At 37.0% G+C, this 24,587-nt stretch overlaps 1 protein-coding gene across 2 annotated transcripts in view; it reads left to right on the forward strand.

Moving 5' to 3' along the window:
* RSPO2 (R-spondin 2) overlaps positions 1 to 24,587 on the forward strand; it is a 173,026-nt gene that overhangs the window by 97,938 nt on the left and 50,501 nt on the right. Inside the window, exons 4-5 of one of the 2 annotated variants that reach the window (XM_011994167.1) lie at positions 13,181 to 13,324; positions 15,746 to 15,934. In XM_011994167.1, the coding sequence (XP_011849557.1) occupies positions 13,181 to 13,324; positions 15,746 to 15,934 (333 nt within the window). The remainder of the gene's footprint in view (positions 1 to 13,180; positions 13,325 to 15,745; positions 15,935 to 24,587) is intronic. The other variant, XM_011994168.1, reaches the window with a different exon arrangement.

A 24,587-nucleotide genomic window follows, 5' to 3' on the forward strand; every position in this document is an offset into this window, starting at 1 on the left:
GAGATGTGCATTGGAGAGTCGGGTACCTGAGTCTGTTTTAGATACAAGCCACTTAGGATCTAGTATCTCCTTGCTATCCTGTCACATCTGACGATCCTATTAATACTGATCACAACTACTGATCACAGGTGCAGATATTACCAGAAATATTTATTATGCTTTAAATGCTTACCAGGATGCTAATATATGGTTAAACCTGAATCTGACAAGCTCAGAGAGTTTTGCAAACCTACCCCAAGGACACACAAGTATGGAGAGCTAAGAATAGGATCTAGGATTCTCTCTAACTCTAATGCCCATGTTTCTTTAATTAAACCATGCAGCTTCTCTTGGAGAAAACAAAATAAAAAATGCATCATTTGGTCCCTGTTCAACTGCCTATCATAAAAAAGAAATACATCATTGGATAGGGTTAGGATTTGTTCCCCTTTGGCAGAAGGTGGGAGAGGTAGGTCTTCACTTTGAAGTGGTACACTTTTAGCATTCTTTTGTGCTGGTTTCTTTCCCAAATAGAAAGGGACCTTGCCTACAGCCCAGTCTGCAGAAGGCACTCCATGGGTTAACAGGGTCCTGCCAGCTGGAGAAAGCTCATTGCCCTGAAGTGGCTTTACATCACTATGCAGGAGGTGCTACCAGCTGGTTAATACACTGGACATCACTTGGTGAGGTGGACACCCTACTATCCGCTTATTAGAAGATAGCTGGATACTGTTACATGCTGAGTCTCTCAGGTCTTTTATGCTTTCTTCTGAAGAAAATCCATCTTTGCAAGACAACTGGCTATATTTGGATGTACCTATGACTAGGATAAAACAAAACATTTGTCAATTTATTTTTTCTTTCATAAAGCGGACTCATGTAGGTCAAACCTGCATTGTATAAGGGTCAACTGTACCTTAAATGATGTAATACAGACAAAATTGTTATGCAGTTATAAATGCAAGTATTAGAAAAATCTGAATTTTGTTGCCTAGTTCTTTCTTAAGCAAATGGTCAGTTTAAGTGTTTCAAATCTCATTAAAAATATCAAAACATTCAATTTTATCTTCTAAAAGGAGAAATCAGTTTATGGTAAATCTTGTCTCTAAAAGAACATTGTATTGGAAGAAATGGCGGGCTCCGATTTGAGCTCCGACAGTAACTAGCTCTGTAAGCTTAGACAAAGTATGTAACACACTCTGGAATAATAGCATCCTAGTAACTTGGGTCTATGGAAACATCTCAGTAAAGGATTAATATCTGATGTTGGCAGTTTCTTTTTACAGTATTGGTCATGTTATGACTTTCTGTGTATTTTAAGTCTAGTTTATTGTTCAGTCTCTCCCTCCCACTCTTATTTCTGCTTGACTTATGGTTAAGGACTGTGCATACCTTTGTTTCTTAAAGACAAAACATGAGACATAAAAACTTTAACATGATATTTAGTAATTTGGTGTCTAATTTGAAAATGTAGCTCTGTATAATCTGAAATATTTTTGTTTGTTACAAAATTATGCTATTACACTAAAATATAAAAAATGGCCTGGGCACACTGGCTCACATCTATAATCCTAGCACTTTGGGAGGTCAAGGAGGGTGGATCACTGGAGGTCAGGAGTTCGAGACCTGCCTGGCCAAAGTGATGAAACTCCATCTCTACAAAAAGGAAAAAAATTAGCCAGACATGGTGGCAGGCACCCGTAATCGCAGCTACTTGGGAGGCTGAGGTATGAGTATCACTTCAACCTGGGAGCCAGAGGTTGCAGTAAGCTGAGATTGTACCACTGCACTCCATCCTGGGTGACAGAGAGACTCTGTCTCCAAAAAAAAAAAAAAAAAAAAAAAAAAAGACTGTGTTTATTCTAAACTGATAGATATTTAGCATTAAATTTGTTAATCATTCAGCAGATACATCTACCATGCCAGGCCCCCATGCTGGGACCTAAGAATACAGACTAGCATAAGACAGGCTCTGTTTTCTACATTTAATAGGGGGATTATGATAGACAGAGTTGGTAAAACCACGAGGGAAGAACCATCATAGGTAGCTGGATGCTGGGAGGGCAGGGGATGTTTTCAAGAAACTTCATACATGTAACTGAACATGGCTAAGGTGAAAGGTACATGTGGAGATGAGGCTAGGAAAGTAGATAGACATGCCTAGCAAGATCTTGTGTTTTAAAATCAAGGGTTCGTACTTGATTCTGCAAGTGAAAGTGAGCCATTGAAGCATTTTAAAGTAGGGAAATGACATGAAAAATGTGTGTTTTTGCAAGATCACAGTGTTCCTCTTGTAGCTGCAATAAAGCAATCTTAATTTTGTCATTGTGATCTGTAGGACCTGTATGGATAAACCATCAAAGATTTCAGTAGGCCAGATCAGGGATGATATTAACAACTTCAGTAATGGTTATTCACCTGCTCAGTGCACTGTTTAATGTACTTGTCCACAGTTGCAATGCAGTAGCTGCCTGTTGTAAGATGTAGACCCTGTTTTATTTCTATTCCATTACCCTTTCTGGAAAACTCAAAGGGCACTCTTTCTCCTAATTTGTCCTGGAAGATAGATTATATCAAATAGATATTCTAAAAGCTAGAATAAACATTTTTCTCTCTGTGAGAAAGATGGCTATATGATTTTCGATACTCTTTACAAAAGATTTTACTTTTGTTTTTAGTAACAGGACTAATGGTTGGAAAGTAAAAGTCCTGACTTTCCATTTAATAGAGGTAATTGTATTTTTCAAACTTACATTTGTTTTTTGTGGATTTGGTAGTTCTTGTAAGTGAGCCTATTATTTCAATATAGACTGAAGTTTGGCAACATCATTCTACTATATTTCCAAGGCGGATGCCACCTTGTGCTGTTTTTACGTAAATAAAGCATTTGCCTAATGCTTTAGTTTTAAAAACACTTTGACCTGCATCTTTTAAATCACATCTGGAAATCCTGCGAGGCAGTTAATATCCTCATTTACAGAGCAGGTAACAGGCGTTCTGTTAAGTCCACTAACTGGCCCGAGGGTTGCCTGTCACTGCATGGTACAACCAAGACTGTATCTACTTTTATCATCAAACTGGATTGGCATACATGACAAAGCCACGCTCACAAACAGAGCAATTAAAATATCTTGCTATAGGACTATAGCTGGACATAAATGTCCAGCTATACTGGACTATAGGACTGGACATAAACTATAGGACTGGACATAAATGTCAAGCTAATTGCAGCCCAAACACATGGCTTTGTAAAGTTCTTCTCTCTTTTCTTTCCAACCAGCAACTTCATTCAAAAGTCAGTGTCACAGCAAGAAAGAAATTAGAAACTTACTAAAATAGAATGGAATATTGACCCACTGACAACTGATCAGGAGTTGTCATTCTTGATTTATCAATACAGTGTGAATATAATTAAAAATATTGAAATAAAAGTATTCCCATGTCAAGATAATTGAATTCCAGCATCCTTATGCTCATCTGATATTTGTCTCATGCCCACAGCCAGATGGTATATGGAAGATATTACTATGCCTCCCCAAGCTTAAATGCTACCATTTGGTGTTTTCAAAATAAAACTCTTTTTTTTCCTTTTTTCTACCAAGGTACCCCAGGGATTTCAGTAATTTTCTAGCCTAAGGGTCAGCAAACTATGACCCAGGGGCAAAATTTGGACTGCTATCTTTTCAGTAGGGCCCTTAAGCTAAGAATAGCTTTTAGATTTTTAAGTCATTGAGATTTTAAGACAAAAGAACAATATTTTGTGACACATGAAAATGATATTAACTTTTAAATGTCAATGTTCGTAAAGTTTCATTGGAAAACAGCCACGTTGAATCATTTACATATTGTCTATGGCTTCATTTTGTGTAACGACAGAGATGAGTTGTTTAGACAGAGACCGTATGGTCTGCAAAGCCTAAAATATTTATTATCTGGCTCGTTATAGGAAAAGTTTGCTCTAGCCTATTTAGAGTGTAAAGGGATTAAGAGATTCTTCTTGTTTTCCTTGGATGAGGGTTGAGTGGAGGGCAACACATATATTAGCTTACATATGCTTTTCCATTTAGTTGGGTGGAGAGATCTGCATTTTCCAACATTTGGAAAAATCCAACTGAGATGCAGGTCTGAAGTTGATTAAACCGCTCTAGTTCTACCTTAATATAAAAGGTGACAAGTTACCAAAAAAGGAAAAGCACAAGAAGTAACCAAGATGAGAGTTCTAATAGTGGCAGGAATTTAAAATCTGATATGAGATACTAATTTGGTTTATAATCTTTGAAACTTTTAATTACTATCACATTCTTTTCCTATTTTATTTTGAGGTAGTTGTCCTTCTCCCACTGTTTCCTACCTCCACCATGGAAAAAAAATTCTCTTTAAGCTTTAACGTTCTTAGCAAATGTGTTTATTTTGATTTCATTTGTTTTGAGAATGATTTCAAATATGCATCACTTGAATATATGAGAAATAAAGCCAATATTTTCAGAGTTTGTTATTTGACCACATAATTTTACACAAGCCTCAACATTTCTTCATATTTTTTCTATGTGGATGGGCAAGATATAACATTTAAACATTAAAATATTACAGTGAAGCTACTAGCAGCATATTGCAAAGTGTGAATTTGGAGTTTTTAAAAAGTGAACTGTTGCAACATTTCAAGTTAAATATTTTTTCCTGATATGTTTTTTGACAGCATATATATCCTCAGAAGTTAAAATAAAAGATACTATGGCATATAAGATAGAACTCTATAGGTATCTAAAGGAACAGTATGTAAATTTCTAGATAGAAATTCATTGTACCTAATTGGAACTTGAGGATTTAAATCACAGCCTAGGTCAGGATTTTATTGTATGATATAGGTAAGTCAGGTATTTCTGCCTTCTTATCTGATGGTTAGGGAGTAAGGCACAAAGAGAATGTGATTTCTACCGTCTGTCCCCCCACCCCAGGTCAAAATTGCCCTTAGATCTTGGTTTCTTAACTCCTGGTTCCTAATGTTCAAAGCAGGTGATTTTCCATGTAGGTGCCCAACAAATGATTGTGATTGGTTGGTTAAGCTGTGTGACCCAAACAAGGGTGAAGTCACTAAGTTTACTCTAGACAGTGGGTAATGCCTTTTATTGGGTAATGCCCTTTATTTGAGTAGTGCATATATATGTATTTTATTATAACTACATCTATACAGTTTATTAAATCTTTTTTTCCATATGGAGTATCCCATTTGAGCTTCCTTCCATTTGCCATCTTGGACTGCAATCCTTTTGTCCTAGTTGTTAGATTAAAATTTATTTTATTATTCATATTTAATAGTTGCACTTATTTTTAGGATGTGATATTTTGATATCTGAATACCACATGAAATGATTAAATCAGAGTAGTTAGGATATCTATCACCTCAAACAGTTATCTTTTGTGTTGGGAACATTACAGTTCTTCTCTTCTATTTTGAAATGTATAATAAATGATTGCTAACTGTAGTTTTTCCTACAGTACTATTGAATGCTAGAACTTATTCCTTCCATCTAACTATATGTTTGTAGCCCTTGACTAAGTTCTCTTCATCCCCTTCCGTTCCCAGTCTCTGGTAACCACCATTCTACTCTCTATCTCCATGAGATCTACTTTTTTTAGTTCCCACAGGTAAATGAGAATATTTGATGTTTGTCTTTCTGTGCCTGGCTTATTTCACTTAATATAATGTCCCCCAGTTCCATCCATGTAGTGGGAAATGACAGGACTTCATTATAGTTTTATAACTGAATAACATTCTATTGTGTGTATATACATAAAATATCCTTTCATTCATTGGTGGGTACTCAGGTTAATTCCATATCTTGGCTATTATAAATAGTGCTGCAATAAATATGAAAGTGCAGATCTCTCTCTGATATATTGATTTCCCCTTCTTTTGGATATATACTCAGCAGTGGGATTGCTGGATCGCATGGTAATAAATTTTTATACTCATAAAATCTCACTTTTTGATAACTAATTACACAGCAGGTACTATGCTGAGATCTTTGCACTGATTAAGCCTCTGAATCCTCTCAAAAAGCCTGTGAGATAGAGACTGATAATACCTTTTCTTAAAAAAAAAAATACATGAGGACATTAAGACAGAGAAAGCTTCACTGACTTTACCACAGTCACACAATAGTAAGTGGTCCAAGACTCTAACCTCAGATCTGCTAACCACTGTACTATGAGTGGCCACTACATTCTCAGCATAGTTCTTATTCCCGCCCCTTGCTCTTAATTCTAAGTGTCCTGTTCTGCATTTGACGTAGTTGAATTTCATCCTATACCAACTATCCTAACTAATTAAAGCAATCTTGACTTAAGCTCATTCCACTGGGTTATAAACAGACTTTAACCCTGGATCTTCTCATCTTCTGTTAATTTAGTAATGCTGGTTCTCTATGTCATCACTCAAATAGTTTAATTGTAAATATAAAACACCTAGTCCTGAAACTTCTGGATCCATCTTTTATTTAGATTGAAATATAATGAAGTTCTAATGAGTTGCATGTTACTTGACTGTATTACAAAAAAATGTAATTTTAGCTTTTAGGTAATTTTTATCAATACATAGTCTAATGGAATTACTGCAATGGTACATATTAGAAATGCATGATTTTGAAAACATAAAGCTTAAAACTTAGGAATATTTATAACCCCATTGCAAATTTTGAGAAGAAATGTTAAATAGTACTTGAAATTGTTAGATTTTTAAACTAAAACTAATTTTAAAAACCTTATATTAAGTTCCATAGTCTAGTGCTTTCCATGTGAAAATTTGCTAAAAGTCTAATTTTGAGTGTTTTGGGAACAAACTGTGCCTTTAATTTCTATTCAAATTTTAGCACGTAATAGGCATAGAAATCTCTAGAGGTTTCTAGAGGTTGGCTTGATGTTCTTTGATCCTTGCATCTGCTACTTGAGGACTAAATAAATGCCCTATTGTTGTCAGTGACTGCCACATTCTGAACAGAGATGCTAGTTTAAAGTAAGAGTAGTTGGAGCAACAAGCAATTGGATTTTCATGGTGTGCTAAGGCAATCTGACATTCACAACCCTGATGGGCATGAAGAAATAAGAACATAGATTCCTAGGGGTATTTGAGGTTCCCTCTACTTTATTGACTTCTTCCCTTTCTCCAATAATTGATCGATATATATATAATTACATTTTGACAGCTAGATTTAACAAAGGTTGATGTTTCTCTGCTGTTAAGGATTTACTTTTCTCATTTATCTGATTGACTATGCTGAGATATTCAATTAAGAGATGGTTCTTGTTATCTTAATTTAGCTGGGAAGAGAAACAAAAGGAACTCTGTCCATTTGCCGAGTGCCCTAAGAGCACTGTTGAGACCAAAGGAAGAGAGGATAGTTGTGTGATCTTTGGCTTCTCTCAGTTTTTCATCTTCTCTTCCACTTGGTTTGTCACTTTTATGGATTCATTATAACTCCTCTCCCTGGTACTGTTACCTCTTAGAGTGTTGAGCCTCCCAATGGTTTTCCTGACCTCTACTCTCTTCTGCTTTTAGGAAGGTTAACTTTCTGAAAATGTTCACTCCCCAGTTCACTCTGTCTATACGTCTAGCTTAGAGTAGTCACTTTATTCCCTAATTGCCTTTCTGTGGAGCTTTCCCCTCAGTAGACTGAAGATCCTGAGGTGTAAGGACTGTTTTCTCATCTGTGCTTCTATGTACCTGTCAAGATGGTTGGCCCTTAGGGACTGTTACCTGTCTCAATGAGGAAACATGGTGATGCTATGCTCATGGCCAGAATCTACAGGGACTACTCACTGCTAGTCAGACCAAGCCCCTAATCTTGAACCGAGCTTTGTTTTTATTAATACTAATTATTACTTAAATACTTAAAGCCACTCAAAGTATGAATAATTTATAATACCCACCCACAGCCTCTAAATCCAAGTAACCATCCCATCACCTAACCTCCTCTTCCTCCAAACCACTGCTCACTGGGCCCGTCAACTTGCCATGTGGATTTTCTCTACTGCCTCGTCATGAGGGCAGCTACACTTGCCAGGACTCTGCTTCTCCTTGTCTCCCTAAAACTTGCTCATCAGAGGTTCCGACTCATAGCACACATCACCCGCCTTCCTTTGATAGTTACATTCTCCAGTATAATTGTTTTCAGGTGTTTAACTGTTGATTCTTCCATATGATTTGCAGTTCTTTACAACAACTATGGCTTTTTAATACATAGTGCATATGCAGTCAATCTCTCACTAAGCATGCAAATATTACAGAAATTGAACTTTAAATGACATTCATGCTCATTTATTTAGCAAGCATTAAAACTCCACCATGTTTCCTATACTGTGTTAGGAATGGGGAATTCACAGATTGGAAAAAAAAAAAACTTGAATGGCAGGACAGAAATGGGTCCCTTTTCTGTCTCTAATGTACCCAAGACATGACTCTATATCTCCTGTTACATTGTGGTGCACTGTTAGTGCCACATGGACCCCTCTGGCTTAGCACCTCCAGGATAGGGAATGGGTTTAGGTTCTTAGGGTCTGACACATACTGTGTTCCTTGAGAATGCTGGGAATGAACTCTTGAGCTGGACTATGGTGTAATTTGAAAAATGTTTTATTAAAGCCTGTACAGGGTACTGTGGGAGGATAGGAGAGAGGGTATTCAGCCTATTTTTCTGTTTCTTGGCCAGGGGTAAGCCCTTCTTGCCAAATGGCAGCCCCATCAGACTGCATTTGGATGCAGTTTCACTTGGACAGTAATTTTACTTAAACCAATGTTGGCAGTCCTCATTTGGTGGGTTACATTTTTGAGGAGGCACTGTAATTTAGAAGCATGTAAGTTGGCTAAACTAGGATCTTTTATTTGAAAGAGGACTTAAAGCCCATATTTTTATAGAAAAGGCCTATGTTTAATAAATTTTAATACACCTATTATGTAGTATACAGTTTTCTAAGGTTTAACAATCTATTGTATGATCCTACTGGTGTTTCAATGGTGACTAACTCATTTATAAGATTTACATAGAGGTTTTCTAAAGTGTATGGAAGAAACCGTTAACACAGTGGATATTTCTGGGGAGTAGGCCTGATGTGCCATTCAGGTGAGAAAAAGGATTTCTATTTTTTCCTGTAAACCTTCTGTACTGCTTTGAGTTTTTACTTATAATGAGAATGTTTTACTTTTATATAAAAATGAGTTAATAGAGTTTATATGAATCCCAATTAAGGATAAAATGCTTAAGTAGTTTTTGGAAAATGGCTACAAGCTGGGGGAGAAAATATAGGACTATGAGACTACACAGGAATTCCCTCCGACACCCACAAAGCAGAAGAGTTACCTCATGGAGAAATGGCTGAACACAGCAGGGGGCTGTGGTTGGATCTGGAGCTGCTGAGGAAAGGTCATCAAGGACTGTGAAGCACGTCAAGCAGGAGACCTCCTGGATTAGGTGGCTTGTGGTGCTGCTTGCTTTCAAAAATATTGGGTTTGGCCAGGCATGGTGGCTCACGCCTGTAATCCAGCACTTTGGGAGGCCGAGGCGGGCGGATCACCTGAGGTCGGGACTTTGAGACCAGCCTGACCAACATGGAGAAACCCCGTCTCTACTAAAAATACAAAATTAGCAGGGCGTGGTGGTGCAAGTCTGTAATCCCAGCAACTTGGAGGCTGAGGCCGGAGAATCACTTGAACCCAGGAGGAGGAGATTGCAGTGAGCCAAGATTGTGCCATTGCACTCCAGCCTGGGCAACAAGAGCGAAAGTCTGTCTCTAAATAAATAAAAAAGAATAAAAAGTATTGGGTTTGTAGGTGTTTGTGAGCGGATGAGCTCTGTTAGTGCAGGCTGCCAAATGCATGGGCCGCCTGCATTGGTTTTATGTAGTGGCAAAGAGCAAATGAGGCCAGGATGGTCAGCACAGCTTCAGGTGCTAGGACTTGGCACTGATCAAAGCTTTTTAAAAAATGCTTTATTACACAGACAATATTTTATTTAGTTTTTTCCCCTTAAAATTTGAGTGAAGGAAAAGCAACGCTATTGAACATGTGAAAACAAAGGATACTGGCAAGAGATGGCTAAATGAAGGTATTTGTTGAAGATGTTATAGCAGGTTCAACATTATTAAATCAGGGGTATAATTCATGCACTCAAATCTGAAAAAGTTTTAGATGGGATAGATGCCTTTATTCTTGCCTGTTAAAATCAAAAGAGCTTAATTTTACAATGTTAATGGAGTGGCACTTTTTGAATAAACTTAAGTAGGTCACAAATACATATTGTAATAACCCTTTCTATGATACTAATTACATAAATGTAATTAAAGGATATGAGTCAGAAAAATAACTCTAACATACTTGAAAATTCTATCCCCTCCCTAAATTAACTTCCCTAAGCTACTTCATACAGATGAACACATGCACGCATACGTAGTTTTGTGTTGTACTATATATATCTCGCAACGTACCTTTTTTTTGGGGGGGGGGATAGGGTCTCACTTTGTTGCCTAAGCTACAGTGCAGTGGCGCAAACACAGCTCACTGCAGCCTTGACCTTCTAGGCTCAAGTGATCCTCCTGCTTCAGCCCACCAGGTAGCTGGGACTGCAGGCACACACCACCATGCCCAGCTGATTTCTTAGGGATGGGGTTTTACCATGTTGCCTAGGTTGAACTTGAACTCCTGAGCTCAAGTGATCCATCCACCTTGGCCTCCCAAAGTGTTGGAATTACAGATGTGAGCCACCATGGCCAGCCAACTTGTCTCTTTTTTTTAACTTAATAATGGGTTTTCCAGGTCATAACTTATAATTCACCTTGTACTTTTAAATGGTTATCATTTTCTACAGTTTGAACATATCATATTTATATTCCACTTGAATTCAAGAACAAATAATTAAGCTTTCATCCAACAGGATTTTTACCTGAAGAAGTCCTCAGGGACTTTACAGAGAATGATAGGTATTTCAGCAATTCCATATTCTATGAACTGGTATTAGGAGCATGGAATGAAATGAGGGAAGGGAGCTACAAGTAACAGTAAAGATCAGCAAAGGGCCTGGTAAAATTAATTCCAAATGCTATAACTTTTTGGCCAAAAAGCTTATTGGTGTGGCTTTATTTTAAAGAGAAGTCAGACCTTGTATATGATAGCTGATTTACGAAGTGTAAAGTCCTCTTTTTCTCTTTAAGTGTTCTTTTTTTTTTTTTTTCTCTTCACCCTTTAGTTCTGTTTTATCCTTTGGAATGCTCATTACTATTTCTTGGAAAATAACTCTACGGCAGGAAGGGCTGCTTGTTTTTTAAAAAAATATAGCAAGAAAACTAACAATTTGTGGACATAATGGTCATGTATTTTGACCATGATTAAGAGGTTATTGACCAGCTATGGACCATGATTTTATTAAAATATAGGTTAAAGCATTTAAGACTACAAATGAACCTTTTATGGAGTGATAAACTGTTCTTCTGTGCTGACCATTTCCCTCCCCACCAAAGGAGCAGTAGTGTAGATTTGTATGTGGACTTTAACCCACACATATTTGGTGTTCTGTTTATAAATTTGGTAACATTTTAGAAGTTGCATTAGCTGCTTCATACTGGTCATTTAATACACAGAAGCCTGTTTAGACTCAAAATTGAAAGGCAAAGAGTTGCCATTTTTAATAGGTCTAGACACAGTCATTTCTTATGTGATCTATTTTAATGAAATTTATTTTTAGCCTTTAAATGTAGCCTTTAAAGCACTGAAATCTTCAGTGATTTAACATCTTGGCTGTGTTTTGTTTTTTGTTTTTTAACCCCTTTATCTCTTTGCTTATGGGAACTATATGTCTTAAAGCTTCCTGAATCCTTAAAGCAGGAAGTATAGTTCTGGAGGCTTGTTAAATGAATACATGTGATGTCACAGAGTTTTCATAGGACTTTACGTGCTGTCAATTGCATCAGTTAAAACTGTTACAAGTAATAATGTACTACAATCTGTTGAAAACTTGACCTTGGAATTTACCAGTCCTCCAAACTTCTCTCCTTTCCTTGAGGAGTAGTTAAGAGAGTGTATTTATTTTCACCTGTGCATGCCAAGGATTTCTGACCCAGATGTTACTGGCCTACCAGGGAATCTGATCTAGAATACAAGCTCATAAATTATTGCTTCTTTTTATACCTTATTGTAATGTATGTGGTTTAGTGGAAAAATACGTTTCTAATTCACTGTGGCTTATATCTGCAGACTACCTATTATGAGCCTGTCAATTTACATATATTATTACAAAACCTTACAATAGTTTTGTAAGGTCAGTGATGCCCCTGTTTAATACGGGAGGAAATAGAAGCTCAGAGAGGCATATAGTTATCTAAAGTTACAGAGATGGTAAGGGCAGAGCTTGGTATTCACACCCAGATGTAACAGACCTGAAAGCACATCTGTTTCACAAACTCCTAGCGGACTTCAGTGAGTGAGTTATAGAGAGAAAGAGAATGGATTTAAAAGACAGATGGTTTTGGTGGCTTTCAGAACCAATTCAGCTGCTACTCTGTTAGTCCCAGGTTTCTTATATGCCAAATGGAGTTTCTAATGTCCACATGTAGGATTATTGTGAAGATTCAATGGAAATATGTGTAAAGCCTTTGACACATTGTAGGTTTTCAACAAAATGACCTAAACTTCCACCCCGCCCCCAGCCCCACCCAGGTCACCCTCTGATGAATGTAGGTGCTAGTGTTGACCAGTGCCCTATAAAATAGACCATGCATTTGAAAACATTTTAAAAATTAAAATTCTTAACTCATTTCCTATACACAAATGCTTATTACAGTGTTCCCATTGGAGGCCTTTTGAGGGCAGGACAGATTTCATACTGGCAGCAAGTAATTTGTAGAGGGAGTGTTTTCTTTTTCTTTTGAATTTTTTGTTTTAATCCCATCTGGAGATTACTAACATTTCCGAAAGTTCTCATGGCGCGTGGGACCCTGGGCTGGCATTCTCTCTTGGGTTATTGATGTAGTAAGCTGTTGGAAGAGACGGGAATGATTTAGAATGAGATGGTGCTAGGAAACAAATGAGTTAAACAATATTTCTCTGATGATGAGAATTTCAAATGGGCTAACCTATGAGTTTACAAAAGTTTTGTTTGTAAAACAAGTAAATTTCTTTGACTGAAATTTTCTTTTTTCTCTTTAAAATTGTTTTTAGGATGCAGAATAGAAAACTGCGATTCTTGCTTTAGCAAAGACTTTTGTACCAAGTGCAAAGTAGGCTTTTATTTGCATAGAGGCCGTTGCTTTGATGAATGTCCAGATGGTTTTGCACCATTAGAAGAAACCATGGAATGTGTGGGTGAGTAGTTTTTAATGTGACTCTCAAACTGCAACTTTTATTTTAACACCTGTTTCTTAAAAATATGCATGCTAGATATATTTAAACTAAAACAAATTGGTTCTCTTGTTCAGTAGAACTGAAAATTAAGTTCTTTGCTGACTTTAAGTATCATGACAATTGGATAGTCTCATATCTTGCTGTAAAATTTGCTAGTTGTGCATTTGCTCCGTTAATCTACTTAAGTGCTGACAAAGTTTTTTCTTAATCATCTGTGTAATACATCTATTTCTTAATAAATTATTAGTAACTGTTAGAGAAAAACATTTTGTTCAGAAGAGAAGTTTTAAGCACTACCACATCAGCTAACTACTCTATTACTTTTGCTATGTGTAGAATTACAGAACTGCTTACTTAGCTGTTTGTGTAAAATAAAAAAAAAAAAACTTGAAAAGAAATTATTTGTGCCATATTTTGTTGATTATATGTTACAAATGCATTAAAATGATTACCAAATTTATATACCTAGAATGCATAATTTGATATATATGTTCTATCTGTGAAAATAGTAACATATTTTATAAATTTTGTATCTTCTGAGTGTTCGTAAAATACCTTGACATTCTTATACCGCTGATTGAAAGGTAAAGATCTGTCAGTGGCTGCATTATGATGAAACTCTTAATCTAATCATGGATGTATTGACATGCTCCCTGCCCAGAATTTCATTTGCTGTTATATATCTGATATGATATACAACACAGCTATGTATTAGACTTTACATCCCTTAAAATGGAGACTTAGAAGAAAATTTGAAATTTTTCTATGAAAATATTGCTGAAGTAGTCTGTAATTGTGTATTTGAGAGCTTGCAGAGAAGACATTTAAATAAGTGGTTTTTGAAGAAATATGTGCATTTGTGTTTCTACTTATGTGTGAATTAACACATTTATATAGGCACCACTATTAAAATAAGAAAGTCACTAGAAGAACATATTCAGAATGTTGAATTTTCTTTTGAGAGGCAGGACACACACATTACAAATGTTCAGTGGAAACGCTGAAATCCTTAACTATAAGCATATTATAAATAGAGTCTTATGCATTCTCTGAATAAAAAATCTTAAATGTCTTTGAAAAGTCTAAGAAGCAGCTATGATACCCACTGATGTCTAGAAGATGGAAATATTAATTGTATGCAGACTCTGGACCTCAGCCTTCATCCACTAGCGTGAAGAGGAGTTTTAATGGTGAAGTTGATGAGGAGGTCTAGCTTTGTATATGCTTATCCTTTTACTTCCTCCTCTTCCTCTCCTGGGAGTTGGGGGATAGCCTATTTTCCACTATGTGGACTTAACATAGGGGATGCTAAAGGCTTTTACGTATGTAGTAAAAACATACATTTTCAAATGATTGATCACATTTGTTTACTTTTCAAACTATAGTAATGTACACCAATATGGGGAATAAGAACTGTGGTCTCCAGACACCTGCTGAAAGAAAAGAAAAAGTCAGAAAATACAAAGCAAGCTCCCCATTTTTTTTCACCAAGTGCTTCCAAACTAAAATACATTTATGGGTTTGGTGGAGGCATATTCAGAACCAGCCTGTAAAATGTTGTCTTCTGTCATGGTAGGAAATAGTGTCTTCTACTTTAGGTTTTAACTGTTGACTCTTTAAAGATTACATATTTTAGTATCATTAGAACTAGTCATAATAGCAAAGACATGGGATCAACCTAAATGTTCATCATTGATAGACTGGATAAAGAAAATGTGGTACATATATACCATCTAATACTGTGCAGCCATAAACAAGAACGAGATCAAGTCCTCTGCAGGGACATGGTTGGAATTGGAAGCCATTATGCTCAGCAAACTAATGCAGGAAGAGAAAACCAAACACCACATGTTCTCATGTGTGAATGATGGGAACACATAGGCACATGGTGGGAAACAACACACACTAGGGCCTATCAGGATGGGGGCAATGCAGGGAGGGAGAGCATCAGGAAGAATAACTAATGGATGCTGGGCTTAATACCTGGGTGATGGGTTGATCTGTGCAGCAAACCACCATGGCACACATTTACCTATGTAACAAACCTGCACATCCTGCACATGTACTCCTGAACTTAAAAGTTGAAGGAAAAAACAGAACTGACCAATAGCATCCTTTGAAAATTGAACTAAGACAAATGGAAAGTAACAGCTTATGAATTACTTAAGGGGTATTTTTTTTTTTGATAGAAGTATTCTATGGTTCAAAAAATTAAAGTTCCCAAAAGGCGAGTATAGGTCTTCAAGACTGTACCACTTAATTTTTGATATCCCAAGGTGGGGCCAGTGAAGGAATACTGCTATGTAAATTTGATGACAGTAAAGCAAATAGATACTAACTTATGTGCTTGTGTTTTTTTCTTTTTCTAAAAATCTTTACTAGAAGGATGTGAAGTTGGTCATTGGAGCGAATGGGGAACTTGTAGCAGAAATAATCGCACATGTGGATTTAAATGGGGTCTGGAAACCAGAACACGGCAAATTGTTAAAAAGCCAGCGAAAGACACAATACCGTGTCCAACCATTGCTGAATCCAGGAGATGCAAGATGGCAATGAGGCACTGTCCAGGAGGTAGGTCTCAATATAATCACTACTGTGTGCTGTGTGCTTTCTGAATTCTCCTGCTTCCTAACCACCCTCCCTTCCAAAAATAAGTATTTATCTTTGAAGGAAATCCGATAATATTGGTGAGGGGATAAAGTTTTGTTGTACTTACTTAAAAACAAATGCTTCAGTTGTGAAAAATATGAAGGGCATATTTTATTACTTTCATAATACCTTAAACATAACTTAGGAGAGTACCTTAGTAATGAGCTTTCTAAAATGAGGTTTCTAAATGTGTTTTGGTGGCTTTTTCTGCAAATGTACCATAAAAGCGGGTTCTTATGAAACCAGGCCTTTGCAGATGTTGCTCTGAGGGAAGCGGCCAACTTTCAGTTGAGAAGAGTTTAGATTAGAAAGGTTTATGGAGTCTGTAAAATCATCTGCATCGTTACTAGTTGAAGATGACAACTTAAAATAAACTTGCCCAAACACTGGGAGGAATAAACATTGTCTTAATGTTACCACAATTAGCCGTTTCTCTTTGTTTTGATAATAATTTGTAGAAAACAGCTACTGGTATGTGTGTGTTTACTCAAATCTTTGTAGTAATTGTGCTGATTTGCAGTAATTATTCTGTAATAACAGGATTAGGCCCATTTAGAAATTGGAAGAGCACATAGCTGAGGTGCTGGCCGACACAGAATCAGTAAGTTGAAGCGCGGGTCTGAGCCCTGTCACTGTGCTTGTCCCTAAAGCAGTAATCACTGGGTTACATTTATTTTATCACGGGCGGATGCTACATTGCCATTCGCTCAAAATAGAAGAGCAAAAAAGAAAGTTGTGTTTGGAAAACTGCTCTGTAAAATAATCATAACTTTTGCTTGCCTTCATTCTTTCTGTGGGTGCATAACTTTTCAGCTTTATGACCATAGCCCAGAAAGAGAATATATAAGTGCTTAAAACAGGTTTATATCCGTGTTATGCTGCCTCATAGAGAATGTCTATGATCCATGGAGAAAGACAAAACTTTTAAGACTCGAAGACTCCAGTCGGCCTTTGAGAACTATTGGATCCAGATTCAGGAGCTACTATTAGGAAAGCAGCTTTTCCTCTTGAATTAGTTTTCCTTTTCCGTACTGGATCTTTGAAACAAAGTTTTTGTGGGTCTGCTTTTCACTAACAAGGATGGTTTTGTTCACTTAAACTAGGTATTTTTCAGTCAAAATATAAGAAAATATTTTCTTACAAAACTAATAAGCCACTTCTTGGATAGCTGAAAGCATTTAACCTGCAACCTTCTCCCTAAAAACAAACCTGATGTATTCAGGTATTGGAAATAAAGACTTTCTTTGTTGTATATTGTTTATATAACTAGCCCCTCCCCCATTCCTCTTCCAGCAATGTGGTCCCCCAATTGTGGTTTACATTAATAGCAAAAATTAAACTGAAAATGCTCCTGTAACAAACATGCTTGTGTGTAAAAGAGGCAACACATTTCCCTCCTCTCCAAAACTCTTTATTTTGACCTAGCCACAGTCTGACTTGAGAATTTTCTAGATAACAGCTAGACTGTTAACCATGATATTTATTTCATTTGTATTTTTCATGTTAACAACAACATACTGTCTTAGTCGAATACAACTTGATACTGTCAGCAATTTAAATGATGCCAAAATAAATGCTTATGTATCATCTGCTAATATTCTCTTTTTGACAAACCAGTAACAGACTGATTTAATTCTTATTGACGTTTTACTAAGTTTTACTTATTAGGAAAGACTAGCTATAGCTCTAAATCTTGTATCTACATTTTCAGTTTAATAAAATCAATTTTATATAACCTTTAAATAGGTTTTCAAAGTTATATTAATTTGTTTACTGTTTCATTAAAAGGAAGCTAAATATAATTGCTGAGCGAAATGGCAAATTATTCTGTAATAAAGTAACTTATATTTACAAATGTAGGAAATGAAAATTAGAAAATTAGCTTTGTAACTTGAGCACCGATTGATAAAAATTGGCGTAACTTCCAGGGGAGTATCCCACCTTGCCTCAGGTGAGAGAGGGAAAAGTTCCTTTCTTCAGTAGGTCACGGCAACTAATGGAAGAATGGAGAAGAAAGCCACTTTATCCCTTTTTACATCTTGATTTGATTTCAGTGATCTGCTTTGACAAACCATGCAAAAATGTAAGTTGTAATCAGGTTGGGAATACAGGCATTTTTAAGATCTTTGCAACATATGTATGGATTTTTCTCCTGTTGGAGCCAATCTTAACCTGATTGCACACAAACGCAGCCTTAAGCTCCTTCACACTAAAGTGGCAGCACATTAAAATCAGCTGCTTTTGATTACTGAAAGGCACAAGTTAGAGGTCAGTGTAATGGTATAGTCATCACTATGCATATAAGATATTACATTGAAAACTATTAAATATGAAAACATAAATGGCTTTAAGAGTTTGTTTTTTTTTAAAGTGTAATGCTTAGCCTAGTTTTTTCCTTAACTGTTATATGCTTATTTGCTTTCTTTTTTTAAAAAAAAAATCAAAGAATATCTGGAAATATCTTAAGTAGTAGATCAATTTACACTTGAAATACTCAAGTCTTCATTCCCAAACTTTTCCTTTAGATCAGTTATCTTGCTTTTTCATTTTTGATAGCAGAACCTGTAAGGTTTCTTGGGCTTTTCCAACAATCATTCTTCAGAGTCCTGGTCTGGAGCTATCTGGGTCCCTACATCGTGTCAACTTGTTAATTCCGTGAGCCCTGACAAGTCACTTAACCTCTCTTGGCCTCCATTTCCTCGTTTGTAAAATTGAGGGTTTGGGGGCGGGGGTTAGGTGATCTCCGAGGTCCTGTTCTGTTCTAAAATCTGATATACTAGGATTAATTGCCAAAAGATGGAGGCAAGTTCTGTGGCTGTCATATGAAGTTGAGGAAGAGACTTGGAAGGCCAGTAGCGTAGTTTCACAACAAAGGATCTGAACACTTTCCCAGTAGCTAGCTGCCCCCTGCATTTGCCAAACTTTCCACATCCAGCAGCTTTCAGCTTCCTACTTCAGGGAGGACTCTGCTTAGTCCTTCAAAGACTAACCAAGATTATTTTTAAATCTGTACATGACCTGTGACTTAGCTATCAACATAGCAGACTGATTTATGGAGAATGACAGAAGAGAAAAGGGAGCATAAAAGACCATGGAAAAAAAAAGAGGCTGGGCGTGATGGCTCATGCCTGTAATCCCATCACTTTGGGAGACCAAGGCAGGCAGATCACGAGGTCCAGAGATCGAGACCATCCTGGCCAACATGGTGAAACCCCGCCTCTACTAAAAATATAAAAATTAGCTGGGCATGGTGGCAGGTGCCTATAGTCCCAGCTACTCGGGAGGCTGACACAGGAGAGTGTCACAGGCTTGAACCTGGGAAGTGGAAGTTGCAGTGAGCCAAGATCGCGCCATTGCACTCCAACCTGGTGACAGAGCAAGACTCCATCTCGAAAAAAAAAAAAAGATGGATACTGTGAGAAAAAAATATTGAACACTGAGTATAGGAAACAAGTGAAAAAAAGAGTGAATAACTTGAAAATGAAAGCTGTACTTCATTGCAGATGTAACTGTCTCCACTCCCTTTGCCTTCTCCCTGAGTATACTAATTAAGAAAATCATGTTGGGACCAATTTATGAATAACCTAAAGCTTTAAGTGGAAAGAATTTCAAGTCTGGGCCATGTTGTACATTAGGGAATATCTTAATACAAAAGTATGAACATGCCTTTTGTCCTATATTTAAATGACACATGAAAGAACAAATTTGTGGTTGCTAAGGTATTATGTTGGAGGATGCTCATTTACAGGACAAAATGTCATCTGTAGGTGGCTATGGTCTTCTACCCTTTCACAGGAGGATTGACCAACATCATGATCTCAATCAGGAATATTCTGTCCTCTCTGTATGAGACTCCCTGCTTTTTTTGTCAAGCCTCATCACAACTCATTTTGTTAATTTATTTCATCAGATATTTGTTGAGCACTGCTATGTGCCAATCATAAGTCTAGGCATGGGATTGCTCAAAGAGTCCTTAGCTTTTTCTAGCAGGAATAGCTGCAATAAAGAAGTGGGCGAGTGTACATAATCTCATGTGGAGACAAGGGCTGTGGAGACAAGTAGGACAGGGAGCTAGTGAATGGGTCAGGGTATACTATGTTATGTAGGGTGATCAGGAAAATTGAGGAAGTTACATTTGATCAGAGATCTAAATGAAGGATATACTTTGAAGCTTTAAGGGAAAATATTTTTGGAGCATCCTTGATTCTCCTGCCATATTTTAGGGAAGAGGAAAGAACTGAGCTCCATGGAGGCTCTAACTGGTACAAGGTGTTACATAACAAGTTACTAGTGGTAGAACTGAGAGGAGGACCGTCATCCTGCTGCTTAGGAAACCTGTTTTCCTGTGCTTTTTCCTTGGTCTTTATGATAAAGACCAAAGATAAAGCCATGGTTGTCCAACATTAAATTCCCCAACTTTTAACCATTTCTCCCTTGATGCAGAAATATCATTTTACTTTTGCCCCACAAATGCTTTTAAACAACCCTGCCATCGCCATCCCTTCCAATTTGGAATCACTAGTGAAACATATCCCAATGATCATTGCATAAGAGCTAAAGTGTTGAGCCACTGGCTTTGTTTTGATTCAGCTTCCCCTGTGAAGGCCCTACTCTCCTTTAGAGTCATTGGTCCTTGGTTGGTGGGGGGAAAATGTGGCTTCAAGATTGTCGTTGCCATTCTTAATCTTTCAAAGCCAGCCCTCTAGAGAAGACTGCCTTGTGTGGAGCCACATCCGACATTCATCTCTGACCATTGTTCCTTGGCCTACACAGAAGCCCTGGGTAAACTGATACCCATCTCCACATCAGAAGGCTCTGTGCCCAGCATGTTTTTTGCTTTCTGACACATTTCAAATATCGGACTCTTAGAGTAATTAAGGTGATGCTTTATCGTATGCTGGGATAGCCTTCTGCCTCTTTTGCTCATGGCGGCCTCAACTCACCATAGTGCAGGTTTTAGTAACCACACAGTAGTTCTTTAAACTCCAGTCACATTTTCTTAGTACTCTGATAAAATGTAAGTATGAAATCTGCTACCATATACTATTTTAATTTTAGAATATTCTTTCTTTCTTCAAAAGTGGTTCTTGGTAGGAAACAAAAGAATTAGCCGCTTAGAACTTTAATCTCTGCAAAAATCTACTTTTTAAAAGGTAGTAGTAGTAAGACTTCTCCAAACCTATGTTTTTTTGTGTGTGTGTGTATTAACTGACAGCAACATGTGGACTGGGTATTAGATAATATAACTAAAGATGGTTGTAGATTGTGATAGATTAACCCCAGAGCAGGAAATAAGCACATTTTTCAATGGGACGGGGTCAAGAAAATATGCTATGGACATATGTTCTTTATTTCTCTATATTTTGTTTACATTTGAGTCACAATTTATGTGGTCTGCTTTGTACATGTGACCCTAAAGAGTAGCTTGGAAGAGAAGAGATAAGAGACAACCTCTTTTCTTTTAGAGTTTGTCAAGAATGTCGATATTAAAACTTTTATGTGAAGAAGAGAGCATCTAAAAGGAAATTCTTATTGCCTTTCTGTTTGCTATGCTAAAAGTGTTATGTCCCTCTGAGAAATCAATGATTTGTGTTAGTCATTTTAAATTAAGCAAGTGATACTATTTTCCAGGTACTCTGGCTACATGGAAGCTAATAGTTGTGTGTGTGTGTGTGTGTGTGAAGGGATTATGAACTGGGAGGGTAACCCTTAAGTAGCCACTTTGAAAATGTTAATGTATAATTATTAAGTTGGTATTAAACAAAGATCCACTTGCCTCCAAACATTCCTTTCACTAGCTAAAGTGTCTGAAATTCCTGCTTCAGGGGTCTTAACAGAATCTTAAGATTAATCCCCTTCGTATCCCCAGCCCACCCTCGCTTTTAAAAATATTTTTGCTCATTTTCTGAAAGTGGGCAGAGGATAGCCAGTGGCACCTGGTGATGGTGGTGGTAGTTTTTGTTTTCAGGGAATAATTTCTTTCAGATTGACTAATTTTCACATATTGGAGGGTAAGGGTCTGAGGAAATGAGGGGGGCAGAAAGGGGGTCTCTAAATTAGACACAGTCTTGGGCATAGACATGGCCATAGACATAAATATAAGGGGGTGCAAAACACTCAGGATGTGGAGGATGAGGGGGTGGGCATGAGACAACTTTTCTCAGTTTTCTCAGTTTTATTTTGAGACAATCCGAGTGCTGGCCTTGCTTGCCTGCGGGGCAGGCAGTGAGTGAACTAGTGGAGGAAGACACACCTTTGTGCTATTCTCCACAGCTTCCCATCTGGAATCTCTACGAGCCCCATTTCAATGTAGTCTGGGGCATCACATACTAGTTTCTTTTATGGGTACTTGTAAAAAGAATTTCTCAACTACATATGCCACTGAAGACCCAAAGTTCTATGCAGTAAGCTACTCTTATGGTAATATATGTAAAACAATTTTTACAATATTCCAAAATAAAAACAACTTTAATAGGACACACATGGTGTCAGTGGTAGATATTTTTCCCGCTCTGTACAGGAGACTCATTTTTCCCTTTTATAAGACAGGAAAGTCTTAAGTATAAATGCTCTAATCATTTCTTGGAACAACTTATTCTCAGCTGGGCCTGGTGGCTCACATCTGTAATCCCAGCACTATGGGAGGACAAGGGGGCAGATCCCCTGAGGTCAAAAGTTTGAGACCAGCCTGGCCAACATGTGGTGAAACCCTGTTTGTACTAAAAATACAAACATTATCTGGGTGTGGTGGTACATGCCTGTAATCCCAGTTACTTGGGAGGCTGAGGCAGAAGAATCTCTTGAACCCAGGAGGTGGAGGTTACATTGAGCTGAATTTGTGCCGCTGCACCCTAGCCTGGGGGACAGAGCAAGACTCCTCAAAAAAAAAAAAAAATTATTCTGCCCATCACCTCATCAGATACTTCTCTGGGATCTTTAAATGGTGTTGATAAAAAGAGCGGTCAGTTTGCTCATTTAGACTTCCTGTAATACTTCTCTAGCTAGTAGATTAACCTAGAGCTGTATGTGTAGATATCCTTCACTATCAGAAGACAAACATTTTACTGAAAAGAATGACCGAATTTTACTAAAATATCAGCATGATTCATGTCATCATACAGAAGTAGTTGAGATGATAAAATTACTTTGTGTAACAGAGGTGTAAATTTTTTACCATTAATTAACCTAAAAATGTAAAGGCAGTAGTTTTTGCTTTACAATTGACCTGTTAATATGATACTCAGACCTAATGTTACTTTGTATTAATATTATTGTCTTGTGTTTGAGGACTTTGGAAACTAGGAGCAAAATAATTGAGCTTGTCAAGAGACATTTAATAATTGATGCTGTGTCCATATATCCTGCCCATTACTCAAAAGATTCAGTAAGAACTTAATGTACAAAGACATGAGATAACATGGTAAAAAAAAAAGTAAACTATTAAAACTAGGAATAATTTAAATTAGAATAAGAGCTCAGGCCCGAATAAAAGAAAAAAATAGGCTATTTGAATCTATGTCGGTTGAAGTAATTGAGCCAAAAATTTGACTTTAGGTTTGCTACCAGGCAAAGGGAAAAAGTAGATGTGGTTTTAGGTTGATTTAAAATAAATGATTAATTTTAAAATATCAATTTAGTAGCAGCTTTTAGAGGGGGAAATCACATATGTATGTATCTATATTTATACACAACACATATTTACACATGTATGGTACATGTACGCATGCACATATATACAAATACTTATTCCAATTTCAGACACATTAAAGTGTGCATGTGTGTTCGGGGAGGTAGTAGGACTTATGGAATTGAGGAAATTCTCACAAAAATAAGAATATAGCTCAGTAGGGAGGCAAACGCTAAACACATTTCTGCAGTATTAGACTTCTCAAGTGGGAAATCACATGGTGGATGATGTCATCACACCACCCACATCACATACATCCTTCCAAAAGGTAGAAAGCAGCTTGGTGTTTATCCTTGGATGAAAGCTGAAGGTGTGATTTTGAACTTGACTCAATAGTGGCATGAGTAATACTGATTCAGGACTTTAAAAAAATTGTATAAATTTTAAGGGTACAAGTGCAAGTTTGTTGGTGTATTGCATAATGGTGAAGGTTAGGCTTTTAGTGTAACCATCGCCCAAATGATGTACATTGTATTCATTAAGTAGTTTCCTATTGCTTATTCTCCTCTCAGCTTCCCAGATTCTGAGTCTCCAGTTTCTATTATTCCATACTGTACGTCCATGTCTACCTCTTATTTAGTTCCCGTTTATAAGTGAGAACATAAGAGTTTTCTGTTTGAGATATTTAACTTAGGATAGTGGCCTCCAGTTCCATGGAATCAAAATGTTTTGACTTATCAGTTGTTTTTTGCAGTAATCACCCAGTAGGCTATTTTAATGAATATGGTATGCCTTTGGAACTTCATGGTATCTGTTAATGGAGGAAACGTGCAGATCTACATTTATAGCAGTACAATTCAAAATTGTAAAAATATGGAACCAACCTAAATGCCCATCAAAGAGTGGATAAAGAAAATGTGTATATGCACCATGGAATACCACTCAGCC

This window comes from Mandrillus leucophaeus, unplaced genomic scaffold, assembly GCF_000951045.1.
Source record: "Mandrillus leucophaeus isolate KB7577 unplaced genomic scaffold, Mleu.le_1.0 Scaffold444, whole genome shotgun sequence".
NCBI classification, from domain to species: domain Eukaryota; kingdom Metazoa; phylum Chordata; class Mammalia; order Primates; family Cercopithecidae; genus Mandrillus; species Mandrillus leucophaeus.